This window comes from Lissotriton vulgaris, chromosome 6 (genome assembly GCF_964263255.1).
Source record: "Lissotriton vulgaris chromosome 6, aLisVul1.2, whole genome shotgun sequence".
Taxonomy (NCBI): Eukaryota; Metazoa; Chordata; class Amphibia; order Caudata; family Salamandridae; genus Lissotriton; species Lissotriton vulgaris.
This window is the reverse complement of record NC_141694.1, coordinates 950401954-950414797: the sequence shown is the minus strand read 5'-3', so window position 1 is coordinate 950414797 and position 12844 is coordinate 950401954. Positions and strand designations below refer to the sequence as shown.

Here is a 12844-nt window from a genome sequence, read left to right as displayed (position 1 = left end):
GGGGAAAGCCAAGACAAGTGATCCTTGTCACCACCACTGCTGTAAAGTGTGCTGGAGTACCGAAGTGGATCCATGCCAGCCACACGAAGCGGGTAACCGGAGAAGACGCGACTGGAGCTGAAGGTAGCACAGCTGAGGAGACTCCAGACGAGGGTCCAGATCTCGCTGACATCGAACTACCGAGCACAAGTCAAGACGTCGAATGGTTCCCTGCCGACGACCAGGTTCTTGATCCAATAAGAACGAGAAAATATTCCTACCTAGATAGTGAGTGGGATAGTGAGGGCGAGACAGAACTAGAGAACGAAGGTCAGGTCATCGAAACTCACATCAAACCTGATCAGGAAATAGGACAAGTAGGGACAGATCACGTCATCGACACTCCTCCTGAAACTCCGGAGAATGGAAAGGGTCAGATAGTGATTAAAGTTGAAGTTCATGCGGAAGAAAATCAAGGGAACGAAGTGCATGAACAGGAACAGATAGATACAGAAGAACGTGTTCAGGAAGCAGAATCCAGATCACCTGAAAGTAAAGAGCAAATACACCTCCAACCTGAACAAGGCCAGCTTAGAAACCAGGCAGAAGAAATAGATGAAAGACCTGGAACTAGTCAGACAGGAAGGGAAATAGACACTGCCAAAGCCAAAGTGCCACAACAAAGCGAAAACAAAAGAGTGCACGAGGAAGGCCAAGTTTCCTCGACCACTAAAAAAAAACTCGAGAAGAAGGGTGAACCCCGATACATCAAAAGACTGAGACTAAGAATAAAGACAGTTGAAGAAAAACTAAAAGACCGAAAAAGGGCTGAAAGTGAAAGGAAAGAAGCCCGAGGCAAGTCTCTCAGAAAAGGCGACAGAGTAAAGAAACAGAACAGGTTGTATCGGAGCCCTGAATGGACTTACTTGGTGTTGGAAGAAATTGACGAGCCCAACAACAGTGGCAAAAGTGACGAAGAGTCCATTGCTGATCGGAGTTCTGACGAAGACCCTCCTTGAAATAAACCCGAGTGAGCCTCTGGTGAAAAGAAACAAAGAGGGGTTGAAAAGCCACCTGTAAGCTAAAATGTCTGATTTGAGTGTAAATGGGAGATCCAAATTTAGTTGTTGCAAAACTTGCTGTAAAATATGCTTATGTAGTGTAGCCATGTTAATAGTAATATGGATAGGATTAACAGTCTTTATACCTTTTATGGTTAGTAAAGACCCTAACTTGTACCCTACTGAACCAGAGACGTTAGACACCGAAGTTGTACAGACTGAAGAAACACCACGAAGTTTGGAGAAACGTGACAATACAGTTAGCCTGAGACACACACGACCTAAATTAGAAGCATCAGATGAGGGTGGACTACATTTTCACAAAATGAGAAACAGGACACATTTAAATGTTTTCGCTAACCTTTTAGTGCATTATGTAGAGGCTATGGAAATAGAAGACTGTTATGTCTGCATGAAGCTACCCACTTCTGTAGCTGAAGGTGTGACATATCACCATTTACCCCTAACCTATGGAATTTCCTGTAGTATATTAGCTAGCTTATTTTATAGAAGCACTCTACAGTACTACTACTCAAACACTGACGTAATCTTTTCAGAACTCCCTATTCGAGGAAACCTGAACCTTGTACATATTAGAAGTGAGGTGACCCGCTACATGGGAGAATATTTCCTGACTATAGGTGAAATAGACTTAAATGAAGCAAGACAAGCTAATCTGACCTGTTCCTTGCAAGAGCAGGAAAAGATGTTTATAAAAATGGCAGACAGAAGGAGGGAAAAGTTTCAGAAAAAGGCAAATGACGAAAAGGATAGAATCCCTAGGTGGGCAGAACATATGGACAACACCTCACAAGGCGAAGCTACTCCTGCATTGTTGCTGGATTTTGAACGGAAAGGGAAACTCTGTCTTCATAGAGAAAAGACTAGTTATTATAACAATGTATTCATCGGTTCCAGCGAGTGTGAACATATTTACAAGGTAATTGGAGGTTGGGGTTTCAAAAATGGGTCAGAACCTGTGTTTCCCGGAATTTATTATATATGTGGAAACAAGGCTTATTTCAAATTGCCGGATCACTGGTATGGGAGCTGCTACTTTGGCATTGTTTTCCCGAAAATATACCATGTGAACAACGCTGCTGGAAGCAATGAAGAAACTAATGGCTTAGCGCGTAGTAAACGTGAAAGTGTAGGAGAAATTGTAGGTGGTATTTTTAGTGCACTGATACCTGGAATGGGGGTAGTTCTGAATACTCACAGAATCTGCAAATTGTCTACAGTAGTGGATCGGTTATCAACTAACACTGCTGCCGGATTTCTGCTGGTCAATACTGAAATGGTTGCGATCAGATCAATGGTTTTACAGAATCGCCTTGCTCTTGACACCTTATTGGCAAAAGAGGGCGGAGTCTGCAGGATGCTGAAGGCGCAACATTGTTGCACCTACATACCTGACAAAAGTATCGAACTTAAGAAATATGTAAGGAACATAACTAATTTGGAAAAAGAACTCAAACCATTAGAGGTTGACAGTGCCTGGAAGAGACTGACTGATGGTCTCTCCTCTGTAGGTAGTTGGTTTTCTAACTTAGGTAAAAGTCTTCTGTGGAAAATACTGATGCCAATAGCTGGAATAGGTGTGGTTGCATTGATCATCTTCATTTGCTGTAAATGTCAAAAATGCAAAAAGAAGTACACAGTGAATAAGAGAGGAGTGAAGAGAAATATTGATGAGCTAGAATTAGAAGAATTAAGAAACAAGATCTATAAGAAAGCTAAGAATCACCACTCTCATAGAGAAGCCGAAAGAAAACTCAACAATAAGTCTGTTGAAATTGAGATGGATGATATGGAAGAATGAAGTTGGCATCTGGTTCCTTTATAGTGATGATAGTAAATATCATCAAAGAGGGGATTGATGGAGCAAGGATTCGCACGTAAAGCGACTTGCTCTTAATCAAGAACCTCGCCTAACTTGTAATAATATTAATTCAACCTGTCCGTCCTTTATTTAGCATTTTCCCCAACACGCGGGTGTCCCCAAGATGCTTGCCTGTGTGTCTTTTCATCCTAACCATGCTTGCATTACGGAAATGGCCGCTTCGCAGAAATCCAGTCTGCGCATGCGTCGGTCATACCCACATGATGTGACGCACTCGCATTTTGGAGGGATATTGTTGCTCATGCGCATTGTTGCAAACATGGCCGCTTGTTTCTAACCATGCTCCCTGCTTGCCTCCGCTGCTTATGCCTATCAGTCTTTTTCGCACTAAACCTTAATGCTATAGATATTATAAAGTAAGGGGTGCAGTGAAGCTTTTTATGGTGTACAGTGTAATCAATTTTTATGTATGATTCTAATTTGTTCTCGCTTACTTTTCATGTACCACGTATCTATGGGCCTGGGGAAGGGGAGCCGCTCCATATTGAAGCTCATCTGAACCCTGTCATGTGACGTGGGAAAAACCCAACTGCGCAGAAGCTGAAACAAGCCAGCTGGCCTCTGAAGCAAGATGCGCCTGGGAACCCACCTCAGTCATGGAAGAAGATGCTGCCATGAACCTATAATGTGCAACAATGTTTCTATCTTCCGTATTCACTCATTGTTTTTCCATATTCCTATGCCTGGGAACCTGTACACAGGGGGCGGGTATGAAAAATTTAATATTCATTGTGGGAACGCAGAATTATAGGTGGTAACCATGACATAACCACCTGTCTTGACCAATCATAAGTTGGGACCTTGTCACTTGCAACATTTGTGGTTGGTCCTGGGGTCCCAAAACAGTATAACTAGGCTAGTTTAGCTTAGAGAAATTGTCCGACTTGTCCGAGTAGCAGACCTGTCACTGACCCTACGAACTCTATAGGTGATTGATACAGAGCACTGCGGAGTACTCTGTCCGTATTTTCCACGAAACTCCAAGGGGTGGAAATAGTCTTAAGTGCTGGCGGAGCACTTCGCTGGGAGATTCGAAAACCCAATCGGGTTTACTGGCGGATTACTTGCAGAGAGGGGGTAACGCAGGCGTTGCATCCGAAGCTGTAGGTGTTGGTCGTACCTTGGTGAGCCCAGTCCTGACCCAAACCTGAGGGGTATCCTGTCCTGACTGTCCACGAGCTGTACCTGCTCGCTTTCTGGTATTCAAATCCTTGAGGGTCCTTGTCCCCGTCCTTCCAAACTGACCCGTGGACAGGGTTAGTCCTCATTCTTGCCTAGGTAATTATTAACTGTGGGTGTACGTCTTTTCTATCACTCTTTCTTCACTTCTTAATAAAGCACTCTTGCCTGTGATATTGCCCTATCACCTTTAAAGTAAATTATATGCAATTGTTTATTTAGTGATGTCCCATTTCTCTCCCTATCTGTAGGATATTATTAAACTGTCAAATCAATTTTTTGTGTGTTCCAATTGCCCTTCCCTTTAGTATGGTTGCCGTGAACTTAGTAAGAATAGCATAAAGGTTTAGGAATTAGGTTTAAGAATATTAGTGCACATATTAGGTCCTCCTCATGTCCCTTTCCTTAGTTTAAACTCATGCTGAATAGCGTGGATTCTATATGCTCATACCCTGTAGTGTTCCAAACTACTCTAATGGTACTTGCCCTAATCCATAGTTACATTGTGGCTTTAATGTTGATAATTGATGTACTGATTTGTATTTGCCTCATTATTCTGGCTTATTCATTCTGAAATTCTTTTTATAAACTTTAAAAACCCATCAGGTGTCTGTGGTCATTTTGCAACGAAAATGAAATTAATGTATTAAATGTGAAAGGTATTCTACTCTTTTAGGAATCTTGTTACCTGTCCACTGCTAGCTCCTGATCCATCAGGAGTAATGTGCCTGTGGTAAGTCAGGTACATGAAATAGTAAGTGGTGTAAGAGTCACCCCCCGAATTACTCATAGTAGCGTGATAAAGGTTTCACCCGGCTCATGCAAAACTCTGTCGTTACAAACACGCCAGGGCCCAGTGCGTGGAAATTGGTAAACTAGTGACCCGGGTGAACTGCGCGCTCTATCAATCTTACCTTGCTATACTAATTTGCCCTCTTTGACCTATGATCGCAGGGGGTGAGGAGTGGCAGCAAAGGTTTTCTTTACGCACATATACTACTGAAAGTAAGAAAAAACAAAGTGGAATATAGATGTTTGTACGACTCACCAGTACTGTAATATCTCTTTAACTCCGTCCGCCTGATCTGTTTTGCTTGACACTTTTTCTTTTTCTTCTCCTCTTCCCCATTTCCCTTTTCAACTACTGCTTTCGGGTTCTGCTCTGAAGCGATTTGTTTTAGAGTTTCAATTGAGGGGCCTTCTTTCACCATCAATGTTTTGCTTGCAGACGTTCCTCGGGTGCTAGTTAGTGCTGCCTCGCCATTTGGTTTTGTTTGTTTTTTCTTTTTCAACCTAAAATATATTTAAAAAAATGTTTTTGTAAAAGAAATCTAGGCTTAACTCTGTAGCATGCATGAAGATCAGTATGTCAATTAGTGAAATTTACGAAAAACATGTCCAGAACACAGGTGGCAACTGAGAACGGTATTTCTGTGTGTTGGCTTGGACTTGTATTCCAAACTTTTTCCTGAGTTTTCAGGAGTACGCAATCATCAAAACACAACTTTGAGCACCGAGCGGACACCACCCAATGAGAATATTTGAAACACCCTTATTGTGAGGCTGTTTGAATGCTTCCTCTACGGAAGTGGTATTTGTGTTTGTATGTCACAGTTAATTACAAACTCAATACCCAGAAAGAAAGGAATATGTAAAGAACATGCAACAATTAATTACTTGAACATTCTTTTGCAGTTAACATTTTCACATAGACAATTGCAATTTCAAGAATGATAGAAAAAAGCCAGTAGGTCCGTCAATTTACAAGTGAAACTTTTATGTTTAATGCGATTTGTGTTTGTTGTGTGTGATAACAGTAATACTAAACCAGATGCAGCATTTAATAACGAGCTTTTATCACTGTTACCAAACACTGAAAATATAAGTATTATTTTGAACTAAGTTTAACTTAATGTATGTACCTATGGAGAACAGTGAACAGTGAATGGGCGTGAGCCTTGTCAGTGGACTTAACTTACAATGTGACTTTTATGTGTCTATCTTCCACCCTTTATGTCCGAACCCAGTGTTCCTTCTTTGTATGTGATAGGTATCGTGATAGTGATTAAATGAACTGCACACTTAATAACGCACAGAGAGTTACAACCAAAAATGACGAAGGCAGGACAGCAGGGAAAGGTCTTAGTGTAGTATCACAAGTCTAACAAGCATTGGTAAAGCCAATAGTTCCCGCACATGACACATAGCGTACGATGCCAAGAATTTTTTTTTACACAGATGACTGTTGTTGTGTGAAAGATGCTACTGCGCCGTCGCGCGGTGATTTTCTTTTGTTTTAAGAAAAATAATTGTAAGACAGCCACCTCCATTGCACACGCATGTGAGGCAATCATCTTGGAAGTTTTTTCTGTTGTCATAAGAAAAATCCTCCCAAGAAGGTCATTCGCACACACATGTGTGGTGCCCATCTTGGAAAACAATTCCAATGCCTGCCGGATGACCATTTTTTAATTATTTTTCTGGAAACAAAAGAAAAAACATTCACAGAGGGCCACCATGTATGCAGGTGCAGAGACAGTGACAAGCTCGGAATGATTTTTCTTTTGAAAAATCATTCAAGGAAAGCCACCATGGACCAATGCACTCTTGCTATGGCCATTTTGGAAAGATTTTTCTTAAAGCATTTGATAAACCATTCCACGATGGCGAGAGAGTATGCGTGCACATGTAAACGAAAGGCAGCCATCTTCTCATTGTTTTAAATCCATTAAAGATGGTTGCTTGCTGACACAGTTGTTGGTGGTTGTGAGAGCTTAGAGGAACTAGGGACAGGGGGAGTCAAGCAAGCGCTGACGATAACTATTAATAAAGAGGCTGTTGCAAAAAGAAGAGAGGGATCAGGGAGAGGCGTACTGAGGAAGATAAAAAGGTCTTTCATGCACTGTAATGCAAGATCCTGACCTCAGCAGTGGAAGGATGCAAGTCACCCAATCAACACTGTGGGAACTTAATGCTCCATGAGAAGCACACAAACATGATGTGAGAGGAAAGCCATGGGATTATGAGGAGGGAACTGAGATATATAATAAAGTTACTGAATTTTGAGAAATGGCAAGCACAAAGCTGAGTCTAAATCTGTGTTGAATTCAATAGATTTGTTTCCCAACATACTGATAAAGCTGTCTATAGGCAAGACCTAAAAAGGAGAGGCGAAAGGTAAAATAAGGAGAACACCTATGGAAAGCATCCTTTAGGAGTATCACGATTACTCTACAATGCAAGAATGCACACAGCTCATTCCTTGGTTTTTCTATTATAATCCACCGGTAGAATATTTCCTTTGGTTCAATCAATGTAAACCACAATTACAAGTGACACAATTGTATTGTTCATGTATTGAATTTATATAGTGCTTTCTACCCATGGAGAGGAGCTGAAGAGCTTTGCAGAGAAGAAGCACACCGCTCAGCAGAATGAACCCATGGTCGGAAGATGTTTGAGTTAGGTTGCCTGTGGGGGAAGCATAGGTGCTGTGTTTTAGAACCACAGCCTGAGATATGCCCTTACATTGTTTCAATCATTGCATTTATATATGAACTTGAAGCAAAAAGAGAGGAGAAAGGGTGCAAAATACAAAGATGCTGTCATGCAGAAGGGCCTCAGGTCTGGCATACAGGGTCGGTCCTAGCCATGGGCGGTATGGGCAGCTGCCCAGGGCCTCGCCCTCAGGGGGGCCCCGCCACCGGCCCCGCAGTTGCGGGAATAATAAATGATGATGGCCTGGGGAAAAGCGCTGCGCAGTGAGCACAGTGCATTCTTCCGTCTGTCCAATAATATCTAGAGTGTGTGTGTTTCTCAGGGGGTCCCGCCGCCAGCCCCGATTCCAGTAAGTTCAGCGCCAGGGCAAGTACATGACGTCACTGCACGGGCCAGGGATCCAGGGTTCACAACAAAACGTGATGCAGCGATTCTAGCTCAGAGCATCACCTGCCAGGAAGAGACGGGAGCAGATTTTGTTGCATCCCTGTGACCCCACTCCCCTTCCCCCCACCCCTATTACCCCGGAGCTGTAGTAGACACAACAATATACTTACTGCGCAGGGATCAGGAAGCAATACGGCGCAAGAGAACACCCACCATCGAAAAAGGAGCCCCCGAAGGTGCAGACTAAAACAGCGCCCGCCCGGCTGACATGGGATCAAGAAAAAGTGCCCCTGACTCGCCGTAAGCAGTTTACTACAGTACTGGGATCACAGGATGCAGATTATACCAGTGCCGGGCAAACCGGCATCCGATCAAATGACCACCAGACTTTATTAAGAGCATCTTAGAAAAACAGAGGGCTCAGGTACAGGAGAGTACAGCGGAGTCAGTTTACACTGACACCCGGTTTACATTCAGCTGAAAATAATAACACCTTACCAGGCTCACCAACTGGTGTTCTAACTGGGCCGGCTCATCAGCAGCGTGCCATGCCAGCAGCAGACTCATTGGCAGCATATTATAGCAGACTCGGGGCGGGCTCATCTCAGTGTACAAAAATTAGACCTGGTGCATCTCCAGAACAGAATTACAGATCTAGCCTCACCATCAGCACATTACAGTAGTACTGGGTGGACTCATTAGCAACGTACAGCAGCAATTGACTGAGCTCGCCAGCAGGTGTTTATGGAAGCACTGTAGGTTCATCGCCAGCAATTTACAGGCCTCATCAGCCTTACAGCATGGGCATTAAGGATTCACCAGCCACCCTAAAGCAGCATCGGGCTCGTTGACAGCGTATTATAGAAGCCCCTGGGCTCATTATTAGCAGCATATCATTTGAGATCTTGGTGGGCTCATCAGCAGATGATGATTCTGTTTCGTCATTGGTAGATTCTGGTGTAAAAGGCTCATTGGCAGCAAATTATACCAGCACCAGACTCATCGGCAGAGTAAACCAGCGCGGCACTCATCAGCAGAAATATTTACGTCTCAACAGCATACTAGATCAGCAGGGCATAGGGCTCATCAGCAGAAATAATTATGTCCCAGCAGCATACTAGCTCAGCAGGTCATAGGGCTCATCAGCAGGTTATTGCAGCAGCGAAATCATAGCACCAGATGAAATCGATAGCTGTAGCCAGGGAATAATACATGATGATGATGTTACTGATATCCACATTAGTTTGCTTCACTGATGCCAAATAACTAAGATCAAAAGTCCTGCGAAGTCACTTTCTGTGAAGTTACTTGGAGGGGCCTCACATCTTCTCTTTCGCCCGGGTCCTCAGAAGGCCTAGTACAGGCACTGCTGGCATATTCATTAGATTAGAAATCTACTTAAGAACAGTGCACAATGAGAAATGTTGCTCATGCACTAGAATATCAACTAGCAAGTGGGTGGCTTAAAACCTCTGGGTGGGCCTGCAGAGGGACATTTGGCCCTAATATTCATCACAACCTGCTGATGCAGTTTCATTTGGGGTAATTCTCACTGTGGTCGAGGTTTTCTCAGGCACTGCAGCTTTACCCAAAGGCATTTTAGTAGAGTTCTACGAGTTAAGAGAGCCTGCGAGCACTGATGCACTTAGGCTTGGTGCACAGATCTTTTTTATGTGCAGGGCTGGTCAACCTACCGCACAATCATGTAAAGAACATATGGATCAATGTATTCTGGTGGGGGTCTCAATGCATCAGTGTTTGGTGCACATAAACTGCTATGCGACCCCCACCTTTCTCAACCAATGTCCTTTTCAGTCTCTGCACCAACTGTGCACTGAAGTACCATGAAACTTATGGATAACAAGAAAGTATAAATTATTCATGCAGAATCCGACAAACTGAATGTGATTGCGCTGCAACGTAAAGTAATATCCTACAGGCCTGATACTTCCCTATAGAGGCCCTGTCATTTAAAGGAGACACAGAAATTTAAAAGGTTTTGTGCCAAAAAGAAGTTACCATTAAATTGTGGCCTTATCAGGATTCAGGAAATATTACTCCCTGAAACTGGAACCCTGTGTCGCCTACGGGTGGTACGGGCGAGGAGGCTGCAGACAGTTCAAAAGGAACGGTTTTATGGGCAGTTCAAGAGTCAATCAGGAAAATAGAAAGGTTTCAAACACTGGATTATGCTAATATCACAAACCATGGCGGTCATGTATAATTTAATTAATGTGCCCTTTTCACACAGGACAGATCTCAAATCTGAGCAAGATGGAGGAATGCATGTCGCAAGAAGAGGGTATTGAGGCAGTCGAATTCTCTAATTGGTTAACTTCCGTTATTTTAACGTATATGGCCAAATGTGAGTTATGTCGAACAGTTAGTTACATTTCGACGCGACATCCTAATAAATGTAAAGGAAGAGACTCGGTGCAGCCTAAATCTGAGTCTATAATGGGAGAAATCAATTGAGGAAAAAGTTATGGGGTGGTTTACACTTTCAACCAAGCAAAATAACTACAATTGAAGCATTTGAAATAAGAAATATTATAAAAGTATGCTTGTATTCCCTTTATGACGGCGGAGGTGATATTGGGGTTATTTCATAAAAGGAATTCGAGAAAGAAGCAGCATGTTGTGTTTTGTCTGTTGAGGGCAGAGCAGGACCGACTGTTCAGCTGCAAGATTTCCATTATGTATTTGAATATGTTTCATGAAAAAGGAACTGGCATGTCAACCAGTGGTATTGTCTGACCCCCTCCTCCCTCCCCGCCCTCAAAATAAATATGATTTGCACTGTGAGAGATCTCTGGTAAACATGTGGCTTGGGGAGGGAATTAAATGGTTCCATCCATTTCAGTTCATGTCAACAAAGGTGAGTGGGGATGGGAATTTAAAATGATACTGTTTTCAAGCAAGTCAAGCCAAATCAAGTGGCCAGCTTCAGGGATTTGTGAAGGTCAAAGGTGAGTCCGCGACACGAGCAGAAGTCACTGTGGGAGTGGACGCGTTTGTAAATCATGAAACATAGCATTTCTGTCCAATGGGGGCCATATCAAGGTTGTGAGTTACCAAAGATGAGTAAGAGAGAGATTTTGGTTCACATATGGAGTGCTGAAGTAGTGATAAGGGTATGAAACGAAGTGCAGCCTGGAAGCTGACATTAAGCTGTTCTCTTTAAGTCTGTATACAGACAGCTCTAGTTGCACACCACAGTTTATGTCATCATACAATCAGTACACAAAAAGAAATACACAGGGAATGATTTGTGGTCAGCCCCTTTCAGTCATTACTTGTCCCATGTTTTCTTCGCTTAATTAAATAACCCGTAGTATTTTGTAGCGGCTTACATTTTACGAACGAATTAGCCAATGACATAGTCCAACTCGGTCTTTTCACCTTCTCATTTAAGACCCCAAGATACAACTTCTAGTCCCGGGAGCTTCTTTGGCTTGCTTTATACACGTTTATTTCTGTAGCTCTCAATACTTTTAGACGGGTAACAAGTTGTCGTGTGTACGGACAATAAACTATTATAAATAAAAGTAACTGGTCACACTAGGAAAAAAAAATCCCCAACGCTTTTCAGCACTTTAAGGTGGTGTTTGCAATACACTGCATTAGGGGCGTAGCGACAGGGGGGTGTTTGGGGTGTTACACCCTCCTAATAAATGTATATTCTCCTAAATAGTTGTGTACAGGTGCTTTAAGTCGGGTATAGTGAGGTTGTCTGTCGGATTTCAAAAAGAAGTTTTACCAACACACAGACAAAAACGCACACATTTTACGAAATAATGTTTTTGCCATATAGAACAATACCCTATAACATCTGGAAATTGTATTCATGACCAAGAGGTGTGGAGTGCAGGGTGGCGCTGTACCCTCGGCTTTCTGCTGTCCTTCATGGGGAAGTTCCACTGCTACACGCTCCTAATGTGTTATGCTTATGGATTCTTATGGGTTCTGTGAGCACGTAGATGCTGTTCTATTATTGATTTGCAGTAAAAATCTGTTCTAAATCCCAAGTTCTATTCTGTATAAATGTTTTAGCCACAGCACAGCTCCATGATATCCGTGTTCTCTGATTATGTGCTGGCTAGATTTTCAGAGGGCACAATGACACATAACTTTCATTTTTTCCTAATTAAATAAGAGGGTGGTGGTTGCCAGTTTGATTTATCTACATGGCCTCTAGAATTTGATTAGTTCTGTTGAGAAGCCAATAAAGAGACATCTATTCACACAGAGTGGGTTCACAAAGGTTTCCCAGATATAATCTGACCAGCCTGGAAAATTTCACAATGTATGGATTCATTGTTTACAACTGATTCACAAAGTGAACGACAGGAGACTATTCAAGCAATATCTGTGAGCTTGATTTTGGGGTGACCAGATTTTGAAAAACAAAAACCATGATTTCCCGCAAACATCGTGATAGTACTATGGCTTACTTGACAGCTCTCATCAACAAAGAAAACAAAGACAATGAGAAATAGTTGGAATTAAATGCAATTTTTAGGCACAGTATCGTATGCATTTACGAGATTGCTTTCTCCTTTGGGCTGCTAACTAGTTCTTCACTGGAGCACATGAATATTTGCTTCCGTTTGTGTTCGGTCCTGTATCTATGAAAACTGGGATGCTTGCTAACTTCACTGACACTTGCCAAGATAGATGGTAAAACTGGACTTTTCCACTAAATCCGTAAAGCTTGGTCATCCTAAAATGGTGTATACACTAAGGTGTGCCCTATGCATATGTTGTGTTGCTGTTAGATTAGACAGTGGGCGTCAGGGAATTCAATATGATCCTCCACACACACTAAATTAGAGGA

At 42.6% G+C, this 12844-nt stretch overlaps 1 protein-coding gene across 3 annotated transcripts in view; it reads right to left on the bottom strand.

The window, feature by feature from the left end:
- NCOA7 (nuclear receptor coactivator 7) overlaps positions 1-12844 on the bottom strand; it is a 1085323-nt gene that overhangs the window by 729396 nt on the left and 343083 nt on the right. For all 3 annotated transcript variants that reach the window (XM_086926986.1, XM_086926985.1, XM_086926987.1), the window contains exon 3: positions 5171-5415. In XM_086926986.1, coding sequence (XP_086783112.1) covers positions 5171-5415 — 245 coding nt within the window. The remainder of the gene's footprint in view (positions 1-5170; positions 5416-12844) is intronic.